General features: G+C 41.8%; 2 protein-coding genes across 11 annotated transcripts in view; both read right to left on the reverse strand.

Moving 5' to 3' along the window:
• gabbr1a (gamma-aminobutyric acid (GABA) B receptor, 1a) overlaps window positions 1–18,836 on the reverse strand; it is a 130,699-nt gene extending 111,863 nt beyond the window's left edge. For 3 of the 10 annotated variants that reach the window (XM_026183912.1, XM_026183904.1, XM_026183914.1), the window contains exons 1-4: window positions 18,055–18,836; window positions 15,653–15,739; window positions 15,325–15,389; window positions 7,752–7,890 (exon numbers count right to left, since the gene is read on the reverse strand). In XM_026183912.1, coding sequence (XP_026039697.1) covers window positions 7,752–7,890; window positions 15,325–15,389; window positions 15,653–15,731 — 283 coding nt within the window. In that variant the 5' untranslated portion in view covers window positions 15,732–15,739; window positions 18,055–18,836. The other 7 variants (XM_026183907.1, XM_026183909.1, XM_026183913.1 and 4 more) reach the window with 7 other exon arrangements.
• Window positions 18,837–18,918: 82 nt separating this feature from the next.
• sh3bp5la (SH3-binding domain protein 5-like, a) lies at window positions 18,919–27,052 on the reverse strand. The gene is made up of 6 exons (XM_026183916.1): window positions 26,336–27,052; window positions 25,876–25,938; window positions 25,140–25,268; window positions 23,258–23,422; window positions 21,026–21,199; window positions 18,919–20,816 (listed from the first exon to the last, which is right to left on the reverse strand). Exons 1-6 carry the CDS (start codon window positions 26,555–26,557, stop codon window positions 20,271–20,273), a joined length of 1,299 nt encoding a protein of 432 aa, XP_026039701.1. The 5' UTR covers window positions 26,558–27,052; the 3' UTR covers window positions 18,919–20,270.
• Window positions 27,053–27,531: the final 479 nt, after the last annotated feature.

Raw genomic sequence — 27,531 nt, forward strand, 5'->3', positions numbered from 1 at the left:
GCAGCCAACATCCAAAGAAGAGCTTTGAAGAGCCTTTATGAAGCCTGGAGAACTGCATGTCTTTCAATAAGTTGCTGAAATTATTTTACATTCTTGTAGCAAAATATAAAGAAATGATGGGTGGCTCAAGACTTTTGCACAGCACTGTATTGGCTTTTGCATTGCATGAATTCCACTAAAAGTATTCATGGATGTTCAGTATTGTGGGTGGCTGACGAACTAGAAACGAACATTTCTTGAGCAGTAAAAGTAGAGCTTCAAAACATGCTGCAGCTCAGTTACACTCAGAAGAGTTTTCCTTTACCAAAAAGGTTTCATTTAGTATTCTTTGTAATGAGAAAAAGGAGCAGGGAATGCTTTGGGAATAGGAGAGCTTACAGCTGGATGGATGTTTCACATCAGCCTTTTGTGAGCAGTATGAATTTTGCTCTGTTGCCTTGTCAGTCAGCTTAATCTACCATTGGAACGTGAGGGCCGAGTCGGACGGTGCAGGAGTCCAAATGTAACAACTCATTTTGTTCCAGTGCTTGAACGGCCTCTCGTGGCCTTCAGAAGCAACCAGGTCAGTGAAGGAAAGACTGACTGTTGGTCTCCTCACGCTAACATTTCACTTACAGTTTATCAGAGCGTCGCCTTGTTGAATGAGGAAGTATAAAATCTGCACAAGTCTGCGTTAGTAAGAAGGCATGGGGTCGATGGCAACAATCAGAGGATCACAGTTCCTGCCTTAGTATTATAACGAGCGGCGTAGAAGCGAACATCAGATCAGATCAGAAACTTTATTGTCATTGTCACGAGAACAACGAAATGAAGAATGGTCCCCGATCATTGCATCATCCCTAGCAATATCAAAATATAAATAAAACAATAAAATTCAATAAATAAAATAGATAGAATACTTAAAATACTAATAAGATATAACAGTAAAACATTCACATACATTCTCACACACATGCTTCAGACCGTGCATAGATTAACACAAGAGTGGCGTGATGGACATTTTTTTGTAGTATTCAGATGTGTTATTGCAGTTGGATAACAGCTGTGTTTCAGTCTATTAGTCCTTGCTCTGATTGCCCTGTACCGTCTGCCTGAGGGCAACAGTTCGAACAGGGAGTGGCCAGGATGTGAGGTGTCTTTTATGATGTTTTGGGCCTTTTTAAAACAGTGGGCGTTGTGTAGAACTTCCAGTGTGGGGAGAGGGCAGCCAGTGATCTTTTGGGCGGTGTTAATGATCCCTTGGAGTGCTTTCCTCTGAGCCCCTGTGCAGCTAGTGTACCAAATACATATGCAGTAAGTTAGAACACTCTCAATGGTGGCTCTGTAGAAGGACACCAGCAGTCTCTGTGTGATGTTATTCCTCCTGAGAATTCTCAGGAAGTACAGTCTCTGTTGGGCCTTTTTCAGCAGCTCGGAGGTGTTCACACTCCAGGAAAGGTTCTCCTCTATATTGACTCCCAGGAAGCGGAAGCTTGCCACCCTTTCTACACAGTCCCCATTTATGAATAGTGGTTGGATCGCTGCCTTTTTCCTTCTGAAGTCTATTATGAGTTCTTTGGTTTTTGAAGTGTTGAGGAGGAGGTTATTGGCCTTACACCATGACGTCAGCTGCTCCACCTCGTCTCTGTACGTAGACTCGTCTCCCTTGGAAATGAGCCCCACCACTGTGGTGTCATCTGCAAATTTCACAAAGATGTTGCTGTGGTGGCGAGGAGTGCAGTCGTGTGTGTAGAGAGAGTAGAGCAGTGGACTGAGCACACAGCCCTGGGGTGAGCCAGTGCTGAGACTCAGGGCTGAGGATGTATGATGGCCAACTCTGACTCTCTGTCTACGGCCCGAGAGGAAGCTATTGATCCACATGCAGGTGCTGTCTGGAAGCCCCAGGTCTTGTAGCTTGGCCACCAGTTTGTGTGGAAGGATGGTGTTAAAAGCTGAGCAGTAATCCACGAAGAGCATCCGCACATAGCTACCATGCTCTTCCAGGTGAGTTAATGCAGCATGGAGTGCTGTGGCTACAGCGTCTTCCGTGGATCGGTTTGCTCTGTAGGCAAACTGGTGTGGATCCAGGCTGCGGGGCAGGGCTGCTGTGATGTGTCTGCAGACCAGCTTGTCAAAGCATTTCATTACCACTGGGGTGAGTGCCACCGGTCTGTAGTCATTCAGGCCGGTGATGTGGGGCTTCTTAGGCAAGGGGACTATGGTGGAGGACTTCAGGCAGAGTGGGACAGTCGCCTGTGCGAGGGATTTGTTGAAAATCCTGGTGAAGATCCCAGCCAGCTGTCCTGCACAATCCCTCAATATTCGACCTGGCACACCATCAGGACCCGCCGCCTTCCTCGGGTTAACAGCCTGCAGCATGCGCCTCACCTCGTGCTCTTCCAGGGTGAGGGTGGTGCTGCTATGGGTGGCGTGTTGCTGCTGTGGCTCCAATACCTCCGGTACCCTGGTCTCAAAGCGGGCGAAGAAGATATTCAGCTCCTCTGCCAGCTCCAGGTCACCGTCCGCAGCTCCGAGATTGATCTTATAGTTGGTTAGGTGCTGGATGCCTTGCCACACCTGCCGGCTGGTATTACTCTTCAGATGGTCCTCAATCCTCCTCCTATAGTCCCCCTTTGCCTCTCTGATGCCTCTCTTCAGGTTGGATCGGGCTATGGTGTAGTAATCCCTGTTGCCAGACCTGAACGCAATGTTCCTCTCCTTCAGCAGCTGCCTGACCTCCCGGGTCATCCAGGGCTTTTGGTTGGGATAAGCCCGGATCCGTTTGACTGCTGTAACAGTGTCTATGCAGTGTTTTATATAGCAGAGGACACTGTCTGTGAACATTTCCAAGTCCTGATGTTCAAAGATATCCCAGTTAGTCCTGTCAAAACAGTCCTGCAGCTGCTGAGAGGCACCCTCTGGCCATATGGTAATATTCTTTGTGATGGTAAGAGCAGTTTTCTACATCATAGTATTATTAGCATTTAGGATCATTTTTATTAGTACCTCATCTTACTGAACTCATATTTATGTTAGAGTTTAAAGGAAGTATCAGTTTAAACTAACTTGACATGCTTGTCTTTGGAGATGTAGGCAGAGGAAGCAGTGAGGCGACAGTGCTAACCAACCCTGTGACAGACTGCAGACCTGTCCAGGGTGTGCTCCACCTCTGCACTCCCAGCTGGCATAGGCTCCAGCCCCCCTGCACACCCTGAACTGGATAAACAGAACAGGATGGATTTTTAAATGACCTGAAAGCTTCATGTAAAAATGGCTCTTTTAAAACTAGAAAATGTAAAATAACTGTAATTAGTATTTTGAATACTAATATTTTGTTATCATGTGACAATTTTAAAATAGCGGGGGGAAATTACAGCAGTGTCTGGACTCATGGAGTGGTTTCAGCTCACTGTTTAACTGTTTGGCTACAGCTTTACTGGTTTGGCCCTCTCACTGCTCTCCTATTGTGCCCGGCCAAATCGAGCTGCTATTTTCAGATGAAACACCTCCGAAAATTCATTGAACACGATCTGCTCTGCGCCAGTCAGTTTATGGAGGGAGGGAAAGGTTACATGTACTAGAGTTGTATAATTAAAATATGTAAAGATGTCAAAATATCACAATATCAGTGATTACAAATGGGTTACATCTTTATTTCTTTCAGAAAAAAAGGGTTTATGTAAAATATAACGTTCATTCTTTTGCTTTTCACCATGCTGCAGTCTCTTCCTTTGGCATCTTTTCCACAGTCCTGGTCAGTAAAACCATTGGGGACTAATGTGAGTGAAACATCACCAAGGGTAGAATGGCTTACAAGGAAGTAGGACAAGAACTCCTTTCAGTGCCTGAAATTCATTAAAAGACCTAACATGACTGTACATGTATATAAATATAAATACTGGAAATATTCTCACTCGGATACCTGAGGAAACAGATGGTGCACGACTCTCCTGCTTTAATAACCAGTTAAAAACATGTTTGCAAAGACATGAAAAGTAACCACATGTGAAAAGAGTAAACACTGCAGTAACCTGTTAGTGCTGTTGTTATTGTGTGCACCAGTTTATGGTTTAAATGTTTTTATTTATGTAAAGGAAAACACAAGAACCAGACACAGGCAACAATTCACCGTAGATTCCAGTGTAACGTAATGAGGTACTCGAGTATTCTGTATCACTTTTGGATCATTTCTCTCACCTTGCCCATCCCTGCTGAGTCAGCACACACAGGCATGATTAACTCTTCAGTCTCTTTTATGTGTTTAGCTGGTTACAGATGCAGAGTCGGGGTTGATGACTGTGTCTGATATCAGGCGCCTTTTGTTTGAGAAACTAACCTGCTTATGTGCTTTTTTTTGTATTTCTAAGACCTTCGAGTTTAATACATCAGATGTGTTTCAAAATATTTTTATAAACCCAGATGAAGTTTTACTCTTTCTCTGCATGTTAATTCAGCTGCATTTAATTTTATTTGCACTCATGTTTACAGTTTTATTTACAGTGATGTGAAAACCTGAGTACACTCAGTGTTTCGGTAGCTTTCAGAACCATCTTTAACAGGAGTAACTTCAAATGTTATCATATCATTATTATTAGATCATTATCACACTTCTAAACAGCTCATGGAGGTTTGGGGACACATTTATGCACAGCTCTCTTAACATCTCGCTGCAGCATTTCAGCCTGTTTGAGGTCTATGAGAGCTTTAATATTTAACAAGGAGCTTGACGATGAAGGTAAAGATTCTGCAGTATTACACAGAAGATCCTCCATGAGCAATCACAGAGGAAGAACTGCCCACTATTAATAGCAAAGCCATGAAGTATTCCAACTCAGTCGGTATTACTGTAATGTAACAGGTTACTTTAAACTGCAGTAAATATGTTGCATTACTTTTGAGAAATAATGTTACCTAATGCTATTGTAGTTTAACAGTGGTATGTATAAAAGCAACCCCCACCGAGTGCCAAACAAAGTGCACAGCAGGAGTTGGTAGACACCAAAAAAAGGCTAAAAGCAGGTTGAGACTGCACAGACAGCTCCCCGTGAATCTTTGCTGTCATAACATCAGACGCTTTATTTCATTGTAGTTTTGGCTTTAAATTAAGATTGTTGATTAAGCAGACAGGACACTTGAAAACTGAATATTATACACGAGATTTGTCTGGATTTGGTTCACTCAGCATCATTTTCAGCCACAGCAGGAAACTGTCAGCAGAAAAGCTCTTATGAACTCCCAGTACACTCCCTGTACTCAGCACCAAGTGCCAAACAGACAGAGTTAGCAACACAGACAGCAGTATTTCATCGACCAAGTATTTCTCTCCAGAGTTGGAGGAGAAACTGAGCTAAAACAGTAAATATTGCACTTATATTTGCCAGGCAGACACAAACAAAACTCCGAATGAGCACAAATGATGCTCCATATGTGTAAATACCCAAGTCTATCGTGTTAAACATTAAGGAAAAGCTTTCAAACTAAATCATATAACTGTACTGGAATAAAACACATAATAGGCTGGAATTAGCTCAACATACCATCGACTGTTTTCAATCATCCTGAACTCTGCAAAGCCAGTGAGATGGAAGCAACCATTTGGGATTACTGTACATCGTGTAATTCATATAAAAATAGATAAAAATGCCCTCTAATCAGGGGTAGGCGGCACACCTCCTCCGGTTGCTCTTCTTGAATGGATAAACCACACTCCTTTTATAACACAGAAGCTACTAATTCACAGGCTTCATTCACTACAGTTTACTCTGTGTGTCTTGATTTTGGTGCAATGTTTCGCTGATTTTGTCGGGAGTAGAAATAAATCGCCACGCTGCGTTCTTTCTTCACACCTGCATGTATCAGCGCATAGTTGGAGAAGGAAGGATGACCCGTTGATAGCGAGACGGAGGGAGAGAGAAAGAAACCAAAACACTGGAGTTCCTCCGGCTCCCAAAGCCGGTCACCACAGACTCTTGTGTTAAATTAACCAAACGTACTAATAAACATCTTGAGGCCACAACAGTTTCCTCCTTTCGTAATCGATGTATGGTGGTCAAACTCCACCTGAATACTGGTGAGGCTTAAAGTTGGGGGCGTGGCTACTGTGATGGGTGTCCTATCATTGAGCTGGACTGCTCCACTGTGTTTGTGCTGTTGGTGCCATTTGGAGCATTTTAATGGAATTGTGTGACAATGTGGCCGCGGTGTGAGACAGACCGCCCAAGAAAACAGAGCTCCGGTGTTTGATGAGTGACATTGTATTACTTCATTATTCTGTAGAGACATGTCTCAGTATCTGCACACTCTATCAGTGTTAGCTGACAACTCGGCCCTGTCGTCTAAATATGATCACTTCTGGCTCAGACTGGCAGCAACCTAACGCTGAGGTGACATCACGTCACCATGTCCATGAACTAACGGCTTAAATGAATATGGCTTCCGACCACCGTGATCCTCCGCCACATTAAAGCCTGTTTCGGAAGATTCTGGAGGGAAAATTCCTCCATTTGAATTCATAACTCTGTGGCAGGTGGAAATGAATTGCTTTCGGGTGCTGCTCTGTATTTTACGCAGTCTGCAAATCGCTCTCACACCCTCTCCCCACCCCTCTCACTATGCAGTGGATGGAGTTAGGCTCAGAGCTTTGGGTGAAGTTCCACTTTGACCAAACGGCCCCTAAATGCTCAAGAAAACATGATTTTTAGACAAGTTGAGAATAAATGGGGCCTTTTGGAGCCATTTCTGTGTTAATGCATTTTGTGAGACAAACATTTTGTTTTTGATAGAAAGGATCAAGAGATACGGTTGCATTTTTAGATTCTGTGTTACTGGTTCTGATGTTGGTGAAATATATTTCTGAGAGTATTAGAGACATCGCAGCACCTAAGCCACTTTACAGAAGCTGCCATTTTAATTTCAGGCATGAAGCAAGCAGCAGCGGAAAAATTTGTAGCAGCAGACAGCATCATTTTCAACCCCCACAACTGGCTGCTTCTTCTGCACGCGTCGAGGCTTCTGTTAAAATGTAACCATCTTTCTAATGTCTCCTTATCACTTTAAGAAGTTGCTTTAAAAAGAGGAAGTCCTGTGGTAAATCCTTGATGTACCATTCATCGTGCATTAGCAGATTGCTAGTGTTTTTAGGGCTAAATCAGCTTCAGTGTAAGAAACACTAAAGGACATGAGTCTTTTTCTTTTTTCCATTTAGACGTATTTTTTAGATTAGTTGTCGAAGCTTAAATGAAATTAAATAACTATTTTACCCATTTAGCTCCATACACTTCTACTCATGAGCGCCCCTGATGAAATGCAGCCCTGTTGTCTTAACAGGAAGTGGAATGGTTCTCCTGGACTGGCTCTGGTTTAACTTAAACAGTGATGGCATGTCAGTGCTGAGCTACCTTCACCCTAAGGGGGAAAGTGGAGTTTTAAAATGATGCTAACAAATGCTGGCAGCCACACAAATTAAAATGTGTGGTTTCATTTCATTAAGTCAGACTGCATCAGTTCACTTTACGGCGACAGTGAACGCTGCACAGTATGTGACACTTTCCTTTGTGTAAAGAGTAAACAGGGAGGGTGGTGAAGCACTGTCAAAACAACTGGGATTTCATTTCAGCGTAAGTGTGGTTTTAATTTGATGCTGATTAAGCAGACGTGACACTTAAGAGCTGATTATTGTGCACAAGATCTGTCTGCAGGGGGAAAAGGAAAAATGAAAGAAGGACGAGGAACGGGAGGAAAAGGGAATGGGAATGAGACCAAAGAGGACTTACAACATCTGCTGGCCTGCATCATGTCTGTCCACGTGCCGTTGGGTAAGCACTTCCTGACCTTCGGTCCCACGATCACTCGGTTGCCTCTGCAGATGTACTCGATCTCATAATCCACAGGCAGGATCTGCACACTGCGGATCTGTGACGAGAACAAGGGCAGAGAGATCAGGGGAAGGAAAGTGTGATATTAAACATTCATATTTTAGAAAAAGAAAAAAGTCAAAGTGCTTCAGACTTGCTATCGTGACCTGGTATTGCTTCAGCTTAGTTGCTGAGTTGTCTGCTCCTGCCAAGGTGTGGATAAAAGCACTGAGGTTGGCTCAGAGGGACGCCACTTCTCGCTAGATCTCATCCTGCAGTTCCTGCTTTTTCATGCAAGTTTTTCTCCTTCACTTAAGAAGCCTCTTCATTCTGTGTCACAGTGCCATATGGCCACGACAGTAAAGCTCGACAAGGGAAAACATTTTAGTGTGATACTGTCTGAACTGATGTGCTGTCGCTCTCTGAATTACATCTCCTCTGCCTGTGAGGGGACGGAAACATATGCGAGCCAAAAAGGTTTATGTTTCATTTTAAATGGCTTTGGTCATAGCTGCATACATACATTTGAACAACGAACAATAAGGAAGCAGTTTGAAACTAAGGAACCGTTTTCATGTTGAAGAAAAGCTTCACTGCTTGCAGTTTACAGTTTACAGTGCATGTGCAATCATTTTAACCCAGTAAAGCCTGAACGATGGAATAACTGCTAGAAAATTCAAATTTTGCAAAGCAGAATGTTTAATGGAGCCTCTGACAAATGAAATAAAAGATTCAATTAAATATCAATTTGATTAAATGAGATTTAATTGGATCATTTTATGCTACATTAATTTCTCAGTTTGTTTATCTTAAACAAATATATAAGGGAGTTAGGTTTTTAAAAAAGAAAAATCACACAATGATGAAGATCTCATGGATCAAATATGACACTCTTGGCATTAAAGGATTAACTGTTGTAACGACTGAGACACTTTTATGAAAGTTTTGTATATTCATTACTCGTTCATTCTAAAATGAGGGGGTAAAAGTAAATGTCATTTGGGGCTTTACTGCAACAGAACACCATATTATTTCATATCTAGGACGTTGTCACATTTGCAAACTTCACAGATCTGCCATTGGTTAGATATCAGTTTGAAATGTGGCCACCTTAATCCAAAAAGCTTCTAATATCAAAAGTTTGCCCAGTACCTATTTGCAAAGATGATAAATATATTTATCTGAATTAGGAAGACATGTGTGTCTAAAGTAAATCTTTTCTATGTGATGTAATAGTGTGGCTGTATTTCTATAATCCTCAAGTAGAATAAAATGTGTTTTGGATTTTTTTTGCCCCCAACCTTTAAGAGGGACAGTTTACACCAAAAATCAAATTGACATATGTTTCCTGTGGCCTGTAAAGCTGTTTATCTATCCAGACTGTTTTCTTGCTAGCTTCCCTATTTTGGGAACATCAGCTGTAGAAATGTCTGCTTCCTTTTGAATATAATGGAACGAAATGGCACTCGCCTTATGGTGTTTACATAATGTATTGCACAAATTCTACAGCAGATCTCATGACCCAGTTAATCAAATAAATAAATAAATAAATAAATCACTGTTCAGAAGGAATCGGGCATCAACCCCAACAGAGGCTCGTGTCAAACACGCAGCTAGCTGGGATGTTAGCTAGCTAGGACTAAGTACTAGCTAAAAGCAGGAACTGCAGGATGAGATCTAGCGAGAAGTGGCGTCCCTCTGAGCCAACCTCAGTGCTTTTATCCACACCTTGGCAGGAGCAGACAACTCAGCAACTAAGCTGAAGCAATACCAGGTCACGATAGCAAGTCTGAAGCACTTTGACTTTTTTCTTTTTCTAAAATATGAATGTTTAATATACAAACTCATAAAATTGATGCAGCAAAGGCTGACCTATGAAACATATATTTTTTTAAGCAAAACTTCAAGATTTTCCACAGAGCCACTAAATTCTGAATGACTTGATAAGTCAGTGGATCTCCAACTTGTTCTGGCGTACCCTCACTTAAAGAAGAGAAAAAGAAACATTAATAATACCACACACTATTTTTTTCAAAAACATTAAAAATAAAATGGGATCCAAGTTGAATTTTTAGAGAAATAAAGCTCGGGATGATAGCACAGGCAAACACTCATTATATTTCCGTCCTGTTTTTTCTCTGATCGTCACCAGCTGACCTGCGGTGGCTCCATGCCCCACAGCTTGAGAAACACTGTGATACAGTAAGTTCTCTAAAACTGAACCATTAGCTTAAAGTTGTAATAACCAGATAATATTGATGGAGCTTTCTTTTTCCAAATGGACAGAGTTCCCTTTAAAGCTATAAAAAAAAAAACCAACAGTTTTCATGTGGAACCACTAAACTCTCGATTTCTATTCAACTGATCTTCAGCCATAAAAATCCATAGTTTGTCCAACTAATGTCAGACTCGGCGTGTTTGTCAAGTGATGTTTATCTGTTTAGGAAAATGAAATCTGGGGCATTTTAAGATTTTGCTTGAGATTCTGTAGTCTGGTTATGCTGTTAAGTGCTTTGAGTGGTCAGTGAGGCCGACCGCTAATTTGATGTAAATGACAGCTTCAGCTGACTGACTATTGACTGAATGGAACTGCGAATAAATCAGAGCTGGAAGTCAGAATAGTCGGAGAACTTTGTGAACACGTTAATTTGAGAATCAGGCAACGTAGAATTTTCTTATTGATAACACAGGTGTATCTACTTGACCTCAAGGTCAAGGTCACAGGACAAATTTTCTGAAAACCTTTAACTCGAGAAAGATGTCAGTATTCTTTTGTGCTGAGGAAAAGATAAAAAAAACAAAAACAAAAAAAACAGCTGATACACTTTTATTTTATGACCATCCAGCAAAAACAGCATCAAAAGGCTATTTGACTTACAAACAATCAAAAACCACAATGGTCATAAAGCAATAATACCAGGCGTAGGAGATGCCTGCGCTCTCAGTGGTTTATGTTTATTAGAATTTTAGCACGTGTTATTCCTGGTTCTTGCTTAGCCATGTGCTTTTTGAATTGATATGCTGAATAAAGTCACTAAGGCTCATGTGCACCCCACTAAGATCGACTGAGACCTGGGAATTATGTGTGTAAACGAACACCAATCACAACAGGATCATTCTTTATATCAAGCAACAAGGCAATCTTACTTTAGTTAATAAAGTGGATTTGTCTTAATGGCAGCAGGTCATTGCTGCATTTTTCTCTGAAGCATCATTATTATTTCTGCTAATAATGGCACTATAAACGTGGCTCATGCTGAGAAATCCAGCTTTAAAAATCCCTCCAAGTTTAACCCTCCATTTTTTTTTACACTCCTCCCAGCTCACTCTAACCTGCTCAGCTCCTCTGACTCACACTGCGCTACAAACTCCATTCAACCTTTAAAATATTCACAAGACTTTGAACTTCCAGTGTCTATATTGTCTTTCATGTTTCTGAAGGAATTAAGTAAAAAGTGACTTATTTTTGAGTATGAAATAGACTTTTTCCTGAGCCGCTCTCAGTGTCACAGTACTGCCAAACACTCCTTTCATATAATCTCTGTATAAGCACATGCTCAGCTACTTCTGCTGCAACTGAGCCGATTCATTGTTTCTCATTTGGTGTCAACTCGGTCGCCTCGGTACCGTTCAGAGTCCAAAAATAAAGAATTTGATCGAATCGCTCAGCATCCAGTTCCTGTTCTGATCCCTCTCTGTTATCAGAGCTGGTTGGTGTATCCGTGTGTGTGCGCTTTGCCCTTAAATCATTTTTTAACACACTGCCATGTTCCCATTCACTGCCCACGTCAGTGACTGTAGTGACTGTTTAAAAGCCACCGAGGGACTGCTCTTCAGAAACTGAAGTGACGCATGCTTTCAATCAAACTGCCAAGTTTCCATCATCAAAGCGCAAAGAGTCATCGCTGTTTCCGAGATGTTTAAAACAATTTTCAGGCTTGTGTGCCGCCCTGCGTTCTTAGTCAGATATAATACACAAAAAGTGGTGTTGTTTTACTGTTTAAACATCACTTTATGTAGCAGCGTTTAGTAAAGGGTCAAAAAGTTTGAGCATGAACTCTAACGTCAACTCTAACGTCAAGAATAATAAATTACCAGATCACAATTATTGATGCATTGATGTGTTTAACACTTAAATCTTACTGATATACAGAATCAAGTATTATTGGATTTTTACGAAGTGCATCTGCATCCAAAATGTAGTATAGTACGAGTAGGTGGTAGTATAACATGGAAATACTTAAGTGCATTACCACTAGGGATGGGTACCGGTATCCGGTGCCATCTGACATAAACGGTAGTAACCAGACCGAAAAGCAGCGCACACTTCGGTGCTTTTTTTTCCCTGAGCTGTGATACACTTTGGATTCTAGCCAATCATTTTACCTTTCCGAGGATAGTAGGCGGGCCCAGGTATGTACGTTCTTTTAGAGCAGAGCTACAGATTAAAAATGCCCAAAGCGAAGCGGTCAAAAGTCTGGCTGTACTTGACAGCAAAAGATGCAAACTCAGCAGCAACAAGTGCTTTAAGGTGATACTGTGATGCTGTGCAAAGGAGGTAACACCAAGAATCCGATGAAACACCTGGCGACGCATTGCGTTTTTTTATAAAAGCCGAGAAATGCACCGTATTTGATAGCTTGCTGCGAGACCTCACACCGAGCACATCTACTGCGGGTGGGTTGCCTGTTATGCAACATCCCCAAAAACACGAAGAGGAGAGTCCTGGCCCCTAGCCCTGCCAGTGTAGCAGAAATGATGAGGATGATGATGCAGCAGCAGCCGTTCTTCTCTGCGTGAGTAGCTTAATGTTGTTCGTGTGTAATTTACGTTGAGTAGGCTAACCACGTTATTACATTAATGCATGTAAGGTGAACTAGCAAACATCATTATAGCTACATGCGGCTGTCTTCTTGTTTGATGGCAGATACTCCCTTCACCCTGGCAAAAAAGGCTAAAATGACCAAAGAAAAAGTGGAAAACAGTTAAACATGAGAGGTTTTTGGACCAATTTTGTGTTCTCCATTCTTTAAGCACCGGCACCGTTTCAAAAGTACTGGTTTGGCACCGGATAAAACCTAAACGATACCCATCCCTAATTACCACTACTTTAGTAAAGTACTTGAGTAAACGTACTAATTAACTTTCCAGCACTGGCCCTGTCCACACACTCATATCACTGGGCACTTTAAGATAACAGTACTCCAGCCGACATCATCAAAATCAAGGCCTGTGGGACGAATCCATCCCCATGCACACTTTAATCCAGCTGGCATATCACTTTAAACGCTTGATAAAATTTTGGCCTGCCAGGTTGTAGCTGTAGTTTGCACAGTGCTGCGGCACCCTGTACACAGCTCGAGTAAACAGAGGCTTCAGAAAGTCACTGAACTGGAACGAGGCATGCAGCTACAGCAAAAAATATCTCTGAGAGCCCAATCGCAGAGTTTTTGGAACAGTTAAGTTGAATGTTTATGTGAAGCCAGTTTCATGGTAGCATGTTGGGCCGTATGTTAGAGCTAAACTAGATCATTAAGGATCTTTTGCTTTATAAATTTTTTACATTAAATCTCATGAGAAACTATTACAATGTCATGTTCAAGGTTGTGAAACATGCTCTGTGGGACTGTTGAGCATATGGGAGCTGTGGAAGTTTTGGATGCAATTTTTATATCTTAAGCAGAAACTTCTTGGGTTGAAAAATGAAGCCGGTGCCAAAATCTGCAATTCCACTAATAGCCATGTGCAGAACTCCACATAAACGCCCACATTATGTCCAACTTTACTGCAAAAATAAACATGTTTACAGCCTACTGATAAAACCAGTGTCACCCTCTATGGATAGTTTCCCCCTTTAGGACCGGTGTGCAGTGGGTGCTCCCACTGACGGGTGTCTGCTGGACCTACAGCTCATTCAAGAAGTTTGTGCCTCAGTGCTGCGGAGTGAAACTCTGGAATTGTATTAGTTTGTCACTTACCATTAAATTAGCAGGTATGCATGTCTTTGCATTGCACTCATACAGTTTATGACCAACCAAGCTTACTAGCATTTGGCGATAACTTAGCACTCCAACCTGTTATCCAATATTTTCCATTTCTGCCTCAAAAACTTAATTCATTAAAATAAAACATGACAGTGCCCAAAATGCTAATGCTGAGGTTTCAAAATGCCGAGTTCATCTTTTATATACAGTCTATGGTCAAACTCACACTGGAAGTTTTCATTTGTAAATAACTTCATGTCACTCATGCTAGAGGAAATGAACCTGCTACGTTTTAGTTTTTTGGTTTTTTCTGTAAAATTTTGGCTCAGTGATTAACGGGACTGACTTGGACACTTCTTACTGACAACACAGACATTTGTCCCTTATTGATTGCTGTTGCACTGTCACACCTCAGTTCGCTGCCATTATCAGTTACAAAAGCTCGCAAGTGGTCTTGGCAAAACTGTCCTGTCCTCAGAGCGCAGCTCATTGTTCGTACGTTTGTTACAGCATGTGTGACTGAGCATTTAAAGCTGGAGTGCCAGACGACAGGTTTGAGATGTTCTCTGCTGGTTATGAGCTATAAACTTCCTTTTCCTCCAGTAAACACAGGCTTTCGTGGTGTCTTCGAACAACAGCTGCAGCCTGCCAGGTCTCACATGTGTTCTCTAGTTAGTCAGTGTGTTGTGTAAAATCATTCAGCCGTTAGCTAAAATCTCTCTCTTCATAAAGTTTTAATCACCGGTGAATTTTGTCATCTTCAAAGAAGATACGGAGGATTGAAAATACCCAAAAAAATAAGCATTCAAAAACAATTTTTAAAAGAACGTTTTGAATTAAATGCACCAAAGGTAAAACCTGTAGACGGTACATGATTTACAGCACAACAGTCAACATTAAATCATTTACAGAATGTAAAATGATATTTCTAATTTAATTCACTTTCGTATTCTTGTTTCTCTGTTTGTAAATTTATTATTATTTATTTTTCTGTTTATTTTCCAAAAGCAATAAAAAAATTTGTTACATTATTTTATTATTGTTATAAAATAATGAAAATTAAATGCAAAATACACATTTTTCACATTTTATAAAGTAGTTATGTCTTTTCTTTTTTTAAATATTACGTCTGGTGGCCTAACATGATATTTACACATTTATGGAGTATTTTATATTTATCAATTTATTTAATTATTAATCTTTCCTTTCCCCAACACCCTCAAACCCCTATTTTATAACCAAATTAATACAAGTCATTGCAAAAAAAAAGCCATCTATAAGAAAAGTTAATTGCACCACATTTTCAAATTTATTAAATGCCTGTTTTTATATTTTCATGTGCATATTGGTGAATAATTATATGAGATGTTTTTACATTTATTTATTTTTTAACAGACACAAATCTACTTCTGTGTCACTTGTTTTGAAATCTTCAAACTGGCAGCAGTCTCATGTGATTGATTTGAATGATGAGCTTCAATACTCTGCAGTAACCAGATTCTCTGTACCTGTTCTTGTGTTAGGCCTCTATAGCGGATCCCACCATCCCTGGGAGGCCGGATGATGGCACAGCCTGGGGGAAAGGGGGTAAAAGGAGGAGGAGGAGGCAGAATGAAGGACGATAAGCGCATAGAAAGAAAGCTCTGTCTCCAGATAATGCAGATATATTACAGCAACATGATATATTATCAGTTTAACTGACGCCTTCCTCGCTGCACAAATTGCAGCGTTTCATTCGGGTCACTTAGCAATCTCTGCGGAGTTACTTCTGTCCATTACTGCATATTGTAAACAGACACACACACACACACACACTGATTCCTGCACACAAATTACCTCCAGCTGATGAATTATGTATGGGCACAACGAGAGATGGAAGAGCACAGAGAAGAATCAGAAACAATAGCCGTGCCATTTCTGGATCTGAAAGAGAAGGAGGAGAGAGAGAGAGAGGTTTTAAAACGGGAAATCAAGAGTTTTGGGAGAAGACGGAAGAGACAAAAAAGAAATGGGTTACTGAGGAAATATCCTTACAGTATTAATGCCGCACACTCTGTTCTCAGATGCAGTCATTTTCGCTTCACTGCATCAACCTTTTGGCAAAAAAAAAGCTCCCTTTTCAACCTGGCGGATAAGCTGCACGATGAGTCCACTTTTCTCTCTCTCTGCTTCTGTTTGTATTCACCGTGCAGACGGCTCAGGTTCATTTCAAAAGCCCTGTAGACAAGATTTCAGCTCAGGCTTTGATGGCTGACGCTGATATTTTTTTGCAAAGTGGATCCCCATTTCACACCAAAGCAAACTCAACAGACTTTTCTTCTCTTCCATAGTAGAAAAATATCCAGAATAGCTAGTATGGCTGTAGCTAGTGTGGCTGCAAAAGCTTTCTTTTTGCAAGATGAGTGCCGCTATTTGGTGTGTTGACAGGCTTTTAAGGAACAATGATTCAGCTGAGCAATTCACTGAAAGCACCGCACCGTCAACAGTTTGATCACAGATTTGGGTCCATAATGTCAGCAGCAGTTCATGCAGCCCTCAAGCAGAGATAAAGAGTGGGCTACAGAGGTCTGCACACATGCCCTGATTTTTTTTATTCACTTGAGGCAATTCATCAAACTTGGCAGCTCCCTTAGGACCCCAAAAGGGGCTCATACAACTTGATGTTCACATATGCTGCAATTCTACACCTGTAACCAGAGTTCAATATGGGAAATCTCTTTACACAAAGTGTGAATTTACTGGTCATAATGCACATCACAAAATGTCTTAGGTTAACTGAATTTAATGTGTACACAGACTTCATGACAACAGACAAAAAAGTATGTTTTTCTTACCAGAAAACAGTGAAAACACCCAGGAGTCCCAAAGCCCCTGGAGTATTGGCAGGCAGGGGAACACACACACACACACACACACACACACACACACATACAGTATCGATGATAAACACCCTATATATAGCTGTTCATTTGCAGTTTTGAATCATAAACTCCGCTTTATGAGGTTGCCAAACAAAACTCATCCAAACACTCTCACGCTTAACATGACAGTACAGGGATTGATCAAGTGTGTGTGTGTGTGGGGGGGGAATGGGATGGGATGGGATGGGTGGAGGGGGATAACAAAGTAAAGCACCACAGTGAGGGAGACAGATGGCAGCGAGGCTTGCCTGTGGAAGGCAGACAAACTCTGCTGGAAACTTCATTAGCATTAACCAGTGTATTTTTAGAGTTCACTGACAAGAAGCATGCAGGAGGTAGACACCACCACTAGAGCGTGCATATTATAGGTGTGTGTGTTTGTGTGCGCGCGCGCTCTGGTCCCGTGTGGGAAGCAGGGAGAGAAAGAAGGACAGCTCAGCAGGAGTCATTAATATCAGCGATCACACACCCAGCCGGATAAAAGCAAACTGTGTGAGTGAGCAGCCTAACGGCACAAAGCCAGCCGACTCCATCAGCTGAGGCTGTCCTGGCACTGAGCAGACAGAGGGGAAAGAAGGGGGCCTGTCGACTGGCCTCGAGCTGGAAAAGCAATTAAGGCTTCAGCACCACGGACAGCGCCTCCAAAACACAACTACTACATGAAACATCTCTCACACCTCAATCCCATCCACTTCCAATGTCACTGCTGCATACACACTGCCTACACTTCCTTGTGCGAGTCTGCTGCCGGAAGCTGCGCTGGATAAGGACTGATCCGGCCCATTTCAGCACCACAGTGATGTTGAGAATAGCCCACAGTGGGCTATTTTCAGGCGGTTCCACATGCACACACACTCAGATGCTGCATTCTGTGCATGGCTGAGCATGAACTACAGAGACGTGAGGGTCACAGTAAGGGTGCCACCAACCGTAAGCTGCCGGTAGTTGCTCGTCGGGTGTTGACTAGGGAATCCGTGATGGCCTGTAGAGGAAGGCCGACCATATTAACAAGCCCTCCTATGAAAGGATGTCCAAATATAATGTCATCAGCCTAAAGCGGCTGCGTCTTGCATAAACAGGAGCAGAGCTCGCATTCTGTCTCTAAAAGGCTTTAAAATGTAAATGCAAACAGGCTGGATCAAAACAAATCAGGCCCATCGAAAAAATGAACGCCTCTTGCATTCAAATGTGACAGCTGTCTAGATTCCGTGCACGGGAAATGGAGCGTCTCCTGAATAAATGCGCTCTAACATCGCGACCTACAGCACTAATAGCATGTAGCGCCCTGAAGCAAAGCTGTAGCATGTGTGTACTTACTATTAGTTTCGATGCGCTCAGTGAAGATAAGAGTAAGTCCTCCGGGTGGGACCCGCCAGGGGAAAAGCCCGGTGTCAGATTATTTGGTAGAAATATGCATCTTTGCAACAATTTTTATGGCTCTGTTAATATGGCTATACAGTAAATGTGCAAGCTGCTCCGTGCCTAAACAGAATCTTACAAAAACGAGACGGCTCTCATTCGGATTGTTTCCGTGTACTGCAGTTACGCATGGCCAAGAGAAGAGATGACAAAAAAATCCATAGAGAAAAAAAGTCCCATACATCCACTATATACAAACGCAAGCCCACCATAAACGACGAAACAGCGATTCACCACACTCCCCTCCTTTTTTTCTCTCCACCTCTACGATCTTGAGCTAATTCACGACGTCATGATGGAGACGCGCCGTGCGTAACAGCCCCCCTCACGCATTTATCGCATCTTTTTTCTTTCCCTCCTTTCCAAGATGAAACATGCCGACGTCTAAAGCCCCACAACAGCAAAAACATAGCACAATCTTAAGAAGCGGCTTTGGATTTATGAGCTTGCAGATTCAGTCCACGTGGATAATTATCTCGACGGCAGGAAGACAAGAGGAGGTGCAGATATGGCGCTGTGGTATTAACGCGGTCTACATTGTTAAGCCTTTCTCTAAAGCTCTTTGGAGCTTAAGTCAACGAGGCAGCAATCAGTCATCCCCACAACACTGGTCATCTATTAAATCAGCCTCTCCCCGTTCTTCCATCTTCTCGCGATCCTGCTTCATATTTATATGTCTGCTGAATAATTGAAGCAAGGCGAGGGAAGAAATTCACAAATTCCCATCCCACTGAATTCAGCATGAAAGAACAGAAGGCCAGGCAGCAGGATCTGCTTTTATTGATTACAGGTGTGACAATCCAATCCGACTAACTCACAAATGCGATTCAGAGGGTGAAAAGTAACTGTTAAGACAGCGGTGAAAAGTGAGGTTTTTCAGATAAACTGACAATAATGAGACTTTAAATATGTCTGCGATACTCAGAACATCTGTACAGCAAAGATTCAACATCTGTACATGTCAGTATTTTCCAGCTTTGTAATAATTACACAAATTTACAAGTCTTTCTTTTCTGACTTCATTGTTTTACTTCTTTGACAAAGTACAATCATAAAAGAACCAAAAAAAATCATCATCAGAACTCTTTCAATTCTTGTCAAAAATCAGTCAGGCTGTTAAAAATATTTGAAAATCATAAAACGGGCACTCACTTCATATTTAAATGGTTCCAAACTGAGATTACAACAAACTACTACTCAAGCTAAATTTGTTTGTGTCAAGGCACACCTCAAATTACAACAAGGGCAAAAAATATACACAAATGTAAACAATATCCAAATCATCTGGATCATGACACTCCAGTGTTACAACACCAAGTTAAATAAAACAAATAAGGCTGATTGTGTCAGTGTTTGTTTCAGCAAGCAGCGCTCAAAAACCGAAATGATGGAGTGCATGCTGCCTTAAGACTCATTTCAGGGATTTTCAAAAAACGCATTCTCTCGTGCTAAAACGTCAAAAAAAAAAAAAAAAAAAAAAGCACAACTTGCAGCATGTTACAGGAAATAAACACATGGAACAAGGATTCAAACATGCTTTCACTCTGCACTGACAAAGAAACGTTTTTTACATTCTTCCCTACTCGCTGAGGAGGTGGGGATCTCAGGGGCCCTGCGACCTTCTACCTTGAAGCAATCGCTGATGAGACTCGACTCGACTGGAGAGGAAGCAACAGAGGAGGACGAGGGAGAATGTTTTTACCAGTCTCACCAAGTTAGATCAACGATTAGCCTGGGAAAGCAAAAAATGATGCCTTTTTAAATATGTCTGTTCAAACAAGGCTTTTCATCTTTCTTAGCTGCTCCTTCATGCTCAAGGAACAAATTCTACCCAGAATCCTTCAGAGGAGTAAATATACTGAATACTTGTCCTGCAGGGATGTAAGCTCTGTAGATCCTGTAGTGTTCTAACTAGGCTACACTGTTTACTGTGTTCAGCTTTAGAATAATGTGCATGTGCTTATTTACACCCATCGCTGCAGCTTTCCTTCTTTTTCACTTAATTCCCTGTCTCATACTTTTGTTTGGTACCTTTTTAATGAGGGAAGTTTATCCTAGTGTGGATTGCTGTTTTTATTTTTGCATTGTTTACAGCAGCTGTTTCTATGACAGCCTCACAAACTGAAGCTTCGGTGGTGCTGCTTATAGAACTGTTGCTGGCGCTCTTTGGCGCTCGTTTCCACCAGCTTGTCTCTCTTATTGGTCACTCTGGTTTTTTCTTTCTCCCCTTCATCCCCGGTGATGCTCCCCACGTCGCTGAGATTCCCGAGGTGCTCGATGGAGTCGTATTTCTCGAGGTCAGAAGCAATGGTCTGCAGGCTGAAGACTGAAAGGGAATCCGAGCCGGCTCGCTCCCTCTCCCTCTCATGCTCCTTCTCCTTGTATCTCTCCAGCAGGTCGATGGATGCGTCCACTCCATCCCTTCCAATGGCGCCGCCACAGGCTCCGCCTTCAGACTGAACCTTGATGTCAGATTCTGCTCCGACAGGGGGGCTCCGCCCGACACAGATAGAAGGGCGTCCTCCCCCCTCGCCCGGGTCCCGCCCTCTCTGAGCATGGATCTGCTCGCTGATCTGCTCCAAGTTCCGCAGGGCGATGGAATAGCGGGTCTTCACTTTGGCTACTTGCTGCTCCAGCTGCAGCACTTTGGCCTTGTGCTCCTGGAGTCACACAAAGCAACTTTCATCATCAATTTCAACATTGATTTCATGCCAGTAGGAAAATAACCTCCCAGTAACCTCCAGTAAATCCATAAAATACTGAATATATTATAGAACTTTTGCCAAATCAGCAGATAAAGCTTTCTAAGTGCAGGAAACACTAAACAGAAGGTGTCTAAACAGAGGTCTCACTGGGCTCTTTGTGTTACCTCCAGTATGTGGTTGAACTGGGCCTTGAGCTCAAAGTAAGGTTTGGACTTGATGATGACTCTCTTGAGGGACTTCTGCAGCATCTGCACACGCGCCTCGGCCTCCTGACAGGCGTGCGTGACACGCATGTGCTCCCTCTCACTGCGCAGACGCTCTTCTTCGGCTTCGTTCACCTGCGAGAGACACAGGAGACGGACGGTATTATAACAGTAACAGGAAACGGCATTTCTCTTAATGCAAATATGACTGGTTTTATCATAAACTTTGCCTTGATCTTCATTCCCAACCATTTAGCTCACTGTTCATTCATTAGTTCTTATTTTCTTAAAAAAGTAAAGAACTGAAAAGGCTTCTTGTTTAGTTTGTAAATGCCTGTCCACAGAGTTTCAGGCACACTCTTTATTGTTGTCTTTTCTAAATTTCTGGAAACATTTTAATAGCACAATAAAGCACAATTCAAGACTTTGTACTTTCTGTGTCTGCGCTGCCAAATGAAATGACACTTGATTATTTGTTTAAAAGGCCCTCACACAAACTCTAAGTAGTCAAATACATATTACACCAAAGCGTCAGGAAGTTATGGATTTTTAGGATATTCCTTTAGACACAAGCTACCAACCATCAAGACCAACTTCAAGGCCTGAACGACTTGGTAGACTTGAGAAAAGGAGAAGAAAAATTAAGAACAAGACAAACGTTGGGCCTTGACATCGGTTACCTACAGGTACTCGGCTGATAACTGTCCACTTAGATTCCCTAGTTAGAGTAACATCGATCATTCACCTCTCTTTCAACATCAATGGGCCTCCACTAAGCTGACTCTGACACATTATGGTAGGTGTTTATTGCCAGAGACATTAAAAAAATAAAAAATAAAATTCTGCCACAGCAAAGATGATGGTAGATGAAATTTTTATCTTATTTTACTCGTGATCCCATAAATGCAGTTTTTTTATATCCGAAATTTGAGGTTCAATGTTTTTAAATATTCAGCTATATAATCAGATTTCAAATATTTGCTGACACAGTGGGGTGCCACATGTCAGGTCTGTCTACTAGTGTAGTTCTCCGACATAAGCCAAAGCATTTGGTGCAAACAAAAGGTGACCTGTGAGGATGAAGATGTAAGTGAATGAAAGTGCCCTAATGGCGGTTCCTCCGGGGGTCACTTAAGCTTGACTCTAAAAGTGAGTCGGTGCCTATAAGCTCCCATGTTAACATGCACAGTTTTACAGGTCAAAGGGTGTATGCAAGGGTGTAGCTGATTTGTGTCTGCTAGGCCTCATTTCAGCTAACTAGAATCACTGAACGGACCTTTTCACCGTGTAGCGCCGTTACTGCGTCTTCTTAAGGAACTATACGTCGTTCTGTGCAGTACAGCCAATCCAAGGAGTTTGTACTTTGGTTTTGCTGAGTGAAAATCAAAACCGGTGGCTGATGCTGCCGTGACTTCGTCCATCTTTTTATTGTGATATAGATAATTTGAGTAAAGTTATGTTTGCAGGACTACAGCAGCCAGGGTAACAGCATTATACTAGCTTTCTATTGGCTACCAAGACACAGAGTGATAACATAATGTGTTTTTAAACAGCTAAAGGCATTCACAGTTTTCACTAAAGTTGGCGAGATTTTCAGAGCACTCATTTTGCTCTCTCTAAAATCTGCAGATGACTGAAACTACTGTAGCAATATCAAACTAGTCCAGCTATCAATATAATATCTAGAAGCCAGATCACACTTAGATCTAAACTGTGCTGTAACTGAAAGGAATAAACAAGTCAAGCATTTACAGAGTTCTGTGACACTCAAGGCCAAGAAAATCATGTCATCCATGCTGCATGTTACAGCTGAGAGGGCACTGAAGTTCACCAGCTGTCTGTATCTTTTCTGTTGAGTCTGGCAATTGTAACCCAGCAACCGTGAGTTTGTGAGTATATCCAAGGCTGCCAAGAATCACTACACTTATCTGCACACTTATTTTTCCACAAACAATGCAGACAGCAGAGCAGCGAGATCACGGAGAAAAATAATGGTGTGCATGTGTGCACGCAAAAAACACTGGAGAGCAAAAACCTAACAAGAATAATCAGACAAAATTCTGACTCTACCCAGATAAACTCAGAGATGACTGAACTCTGCATTGTTTGGTAAAACTATAGCAACCTTGTTGAGGTGACAAATAGAAATGAAAGCATTCTGTTTAGCCACGCATCTTAAAACTGCTCTTCTACCTTGGCGGTAGCGTGGTTGAGCATCTCCTGCCAGGTGGGATCCAGGGTGTTCTTGCCATCAGCCAGCAGGCCCTGCTCGGCCACATAGACCATCTCCCTGGCAGCTGTGTGCATGGAAACGGCTCTCTCGTAGCTCAAAGCTGCCTTCTGAGTCTCCTGCTGTGCCTATGGAGAGCAGACGCACCTTTAACAACCTACAGCAGTGGACTACGACAAGGACACAACACCCCTGTTCTGTTCAATCCAATTACAGTCATCTCTCTGCTGAAATGAGTTTGCATATCATAGTTTTTATATTCAAAACGCTTCTAGGTCAATGCAATTACAGGAAAACAATACTGCCTTTCAGTCTGAATGTGTTAGGTAACTTTTAATGCATGAGACGTTGTTCCCTGCATATCTCGAACATGTGATTTCTATGTGAAGGACTGGGGTCAAATTTTCAGCAAAAATGAAAAGAATGTGACGCTTGTTGTAATTCCCAGGTGCTTTGTCTCAGCGCCTTTCTTCTGCTCCCAGCGTCAAAAACAATCTTAGAAATGGAATTCACTAATCATTAACGTCAATGAAAGACCTGCTTGTCCAAGGTTGTTGGGTTTTTGGGATCAAATCTGAAACTTTTCTCGCTCTCTCTTCTGGCTAATGTTAGATAATGCTAGTGCGCCTGCTAACACAGACAAATGACAGGCTGGACCAGGTTGGCTAGTTCATCTAAGAGATAAGATAAGATAGATCTTTATTGTTACTGTTACAAGAACAATGAAAAACAGTTTGGCATCTCTCCATTAGACGTATGTAGATTTTTACGTTAAAATTACTTCACAATCAAAGATAAAACACAGATATATACAGCTGTATACAAGTTATATATGCTGTAAGGTGCAATATAAGGAGCAAGTGATCAGTGAAATTTAAACCTCCAGAGCTGATTTGATAACTTGGGTGATCATTTTTCAAATTACTTCATCAGGCAAATTCAAACTGTCATCAATGTTAAAGTTTCTGCAGGTCTGAGTGTAACAGGGTCCACTTGTGCCCAGGTAATGTAAATTTCAATTTTAGACACTGGCCAGTCGCCAATGAGGTTGCAGTTTTACAGTCAGTTCCACCCATCTGTCACATCCAGTTAGAAAAGAAAACAAGATGTCAATGACAAACACGCACAGCTCAAAGTTTCGTAATCATCACAGAGGCCACTGTCCTGTGTGTGCTAACATCAGATCACACAGTACTGAGGTTAGCCAGCAGTAGATGATTTAATGGCACACGGCAAATATTAATAAGTGACATTTATTTTCCACAGTAACAACCAACACGTGGGTGGTTAGCCAGCTAGCTGTAACGTAACTACACAGCACGTAGATGACATCGCGAGCTTCATCACATCCAAGTCAGCGTTGTGTCATTATACACACAGTCATACAGGCACACAGTGAACACACCGGTGTTTCAGTAGATATGCTCGCTGATGTCACCAATGATGGTTTTCTGAGTTAACGCAGATTTACACTTCAGATTTGTAGATTTAACTGGTTTGCAAAATCGCCCAAAACTAGAGCTCGTAAAGGAACAGAACAAGCACCTTGCATCTAAATTGTGTTTAGACCTAGATGCATTTTACACTGGGGATCAGTGCGTTTCTCCAAAAAAACATAAATAAATAATTTAAAAAAGCAAAAAAACATTTGCACTGAGATTTCCCTTCCCTACTCAGAACTTGTGCACGTTCACAAACTGCAGCACCCGATGTTTGTTTTTCCCTCGCCTCGAGCAGAACACCTGATTCTCACTCCTGAATCCAGATGCTGCAGTAAAAACATGCATGTCTGTAACACATCTTCCATTTGGCACAGAAAACAGATGTAAACCTTGTTGTGTATACCTCTTTGGCAAGGCGCCGAGCTTCATAATATGGTCTCGCTTTTTCAATGCAGCTGCCGAGCTGAGAGCTCTGAGCGTTCAGCTTTCGGGCAGACTCTGTGAGGATCTTCCGGTATCCCGATCTGGCATCCTGGACGATCAATGCATGAAAATGACAGGATTAGATTTACCTGTAATGCAGCAACTAATTCGATTTCACACAGGAAGTGGGCAGCCGATTCAGTGAGTGTCAAAAAGCAACACTACATCTTCCATTTTAAGAGCTCACACTTTTCCAGAGTCTGTGCTTTACACATATTGAAAAACAAAATTATCATATTCATTAGCACCTTCGGGGTAGACTAATAAAATATTTAGACACAAACACATTGAGAAGTAATTCCCAGGGTGGCAATAAATGGTTTTTCACATCTATAATGAGTTTGTTTTGTCAACATCAAAGCAATTTTATTTAATCTGACAAGAAAAGCAGGGCAAGTCTTATTAAATTGTCATACATTTCACGCAGACTTGTAACTGATTATATTCACCACCAATTAACCTATCAGTTACTATTCTGGGAAGGTTGGAAAACAGTGGAAAACCGACCAAAGCCCAAACATTTAACAAACACAGGAGGACAGAAGAGAAGCCATTTAAAAATTAAAAAAAAGATAATAGGAGATTATTTGATAGTTATATTTTACAATGATTGTAATAACTGAATAGCTTTCTATCTATTACGTATTTACACTTACATCCAACTGCAGTTCTAGCTTGTTGATTTCAGCACTGGCTTCATTGAGATGCTCCAGTTCCTCCTGTGGAAAAACACAGTATATGTATCTCACGTATTTATATTGGGAAAGCATTAGTAGTGCTATTTGACTGTAATGGCGATGATTAATAGGTTGGGAGTGTAAGGTGACACACGTCAGAGGTGTGTTACACTGGTGACAGGATAATCACTTCAGATCTGACAGGGATTTGCACAGATTACCGTATTATGAAGACATTATCTTTTAAATGAATAATGAACATGTGCTCATTTGAATACATTACTACCTTTCTGTCACACTAAATCGAAAGTAATCCCGGATGTACACACCCAGGTGTAGGTAACAGTAATTTAAAAGCGGCTGATTAATATAATAATAGAGCTGAAGGATGTTTAACGGTCAGCAATAGATTAAACAAAAAGTCCGAATTTTGAGGTACCTGGATTCTGGGGTCCAACTCCTCTTCATACGGACTGTGTAATTGCTCTCCGGGGCTTTTCTGTTTGTCACTCTCTCCTTCCTCGCAGGTGTCTCTGAGCGCCATTTCTTGAGTCTTTCCATCGCATTCCGCGGCTTTGACCTCCTCAATACACTCCCTCCATTCCCCTACGTCCGATTCCCCGGAGCCGGCGGGGCTCTCTCGCAGGTCGCCTGGCTCCATTCCAGGCAACACTTTTGGGTTAGCACCAGCGTTAGCTAAGGAGTCTTCAACAGCAGGCGGGGTTTGTTGACCTAAAAACCCGGTGCTATGAACAACGACCGAAGGTTATTAAGTAGAGGTAAATTAAAAAATTATTCCAGCGGTCAGGAGTGGTGTTGAATTTGCTATCTGCCATATTAAACCACACTGAAACCCACTAAAGCTAGTCTTGCCTGCACCTAGCATGCTAACAGGCTAGCGCCTAAATGAAAGCGTGACGGCTGCTTTTCTGAACAAACCGCTGCCAGGAGATGAGAACTAAAAGGGGGGGCTATCAAAATGTACCCCCCGACACACGCCTCTTTCCCTCCATCCTTTACCGGCTCTTCAGTACTTTAGCTAGGCTAGCTAGCTAGCGGTTTCGGCCTCACATCATCATTACAAATGAGGTAAACAGGCGAATAGAAGCGCTACGCACTTAAAGATTTGAGCCAGGGTGGCCACCGTAGTTGCACTACAGCAGTGAATGCTGTTAATTTTATGGAGGCTATCTGAAGGTTTGCGACAGACAGGTGATCTAAGGGCTCTGGAGTTGAATTCAAATATTTTTTGCCATGCAAAAAAACAAGGTATATAATAAGCTTATTACAGCAAATTGTCTTGTGCAAATAAATTAATTACACGTCGGCACAAGATGATGACTGTTTGTACAAGATATGACTTTGTTAATACAAGATAACAAGACAAAATAAAAAAAGATAATTACTGCTCTGCGCTAAGAACATTTCCGTACAAGACAGTAAGTTGGTCATGCAAGACAAGGACTTGCGTGCACACAATAATGACTTGTGAATATAAAATAACTTCTAGGTACGTACTGTGTGAAAGAGCCAGTCCTCAACTCTATTTTGTTGCTGTGAAATGGGAAATAATTGCAGTAATTTATTGAACATGTGCGAACATAAATAGAAATACAGTGTATACAAAAAAAACCG

Source organism: Astatotilapia calliptera, chromosome 11 (assembly GCF_900246225.1).
Source record: "Astatotilapia calliptera chromosome 11, fAstCal1.2, whole genome shotgun sequence".
NCBI classification, from domain to species: Eukaryota; Metazoa; Chordata; class Actinopteri; order Cichliformes; family Cichlidae; genus Astatotilapia; species Astatotilapia calliptera.